Source organism: Penaeus monodon, chromosome 32 (assembly GCF_015228065.2).
Source record: "Penaeus monodon isolate SGIC_2016 chromosome 32, NSTDA_Pmon_1, whole genome shotgun sequence".
NCBI lineage: Eukaryota > Metazoa > Arthropoda > Malacostraca > Decapoda > Penaeidae > Penaeus > Penaeus monodon.
Window position 1 is genome coordinate 23,904,800 of NC_051417.1, and position 768 is coordinate 23,905,567.

General features: G+C 35.7%; 1 protein-coding gene across 21 annotated transcripts in view; it reads right to left on the reverse strand.

Moving 5' to 3' along the window:
• LOC119593731 (myoneurin-like) overlaps positions 1-768 on the reverse strand; it is a 102,537-nt gene that overhangs the window by 61,478 nt on the left and 40,291 nt on the right. Inside the window, exon 6 of one of the 21 annotated variants that reach the window (XM_037942715.1) lies at positions 169-581. The exons of the other annotated variants lie outside the window; for them this stretch is intronic. Coding sequence (XP_037798643.1) covers positions 231-581 — 351 coding nt within the window. The 3' untranslated portion in view covers positions 169-230. Of the gene's footprint in view, positions 1-168; positions 582-768 lie in introns of those variants that run through there. 21 annotated transcript variants of the gene reach the window in all.

Genomic DNA, 768 nt, shown 5'->3' on the forward strand with positions numbered 1-768 from the left:
TCCCTTTTTTTAATTCATTTCATACTTACTTTCTTAAAACATTATTTATTGTGTGTGAAATTTCATTTACATAATTCCTTTCACTTAGATGAATATGATGGGAAAAAAATGTAACATAATAGCATACCAGAAAATCTATTTCTTGTGAAATTAATATAGCTAGATCTCTTCAGTACAATGAAAAATGAATATGTATATATATGCTTCAGTAAAATTATGGAAGCCCTTAGTTATTCCAAATGCATGAAATTTTCAGCTGCTGAACCAACATTCTCTTGAGCATAGTGCGTTAGGACATGAGAATTCAAGTTCCCTCTTTGTGATGATCGATAAGGACACAGAAGACAGACAAAAGGTTTTTCTCCTGTATGTGTTAATATGTGCCTCTTCAGGTTTGCCTTAGTTGTAGTCTGAAATGGACAGTGAGGACATGAAAAAGGCTTCTCCCCAGTGTGTGTGCGCATGTGAGTCCTTAGGTTTGTTGTAAAATTGGTGCTGTACGGACAGTAGGGACACTGTTGCTTCTTGGGGCCCACGTTTCCTCGCCCACCAGGCCTCTGATCGTCACCTTCCAGCCCCACCTGTAGGGGACGCCCATCTTACTCAAAAGTTTGACACAAATGGCAAAAATTACTTAAGTTTATCAGTATTCTCTTATAGTTCTTTAAAAAATTGACCACACTACACATAATGTTTTGTATTCTGATACATCAGCTTTAAATATTTTCATATCTTTTTTTATTATTACTTTAACTTGTACAGGTACTG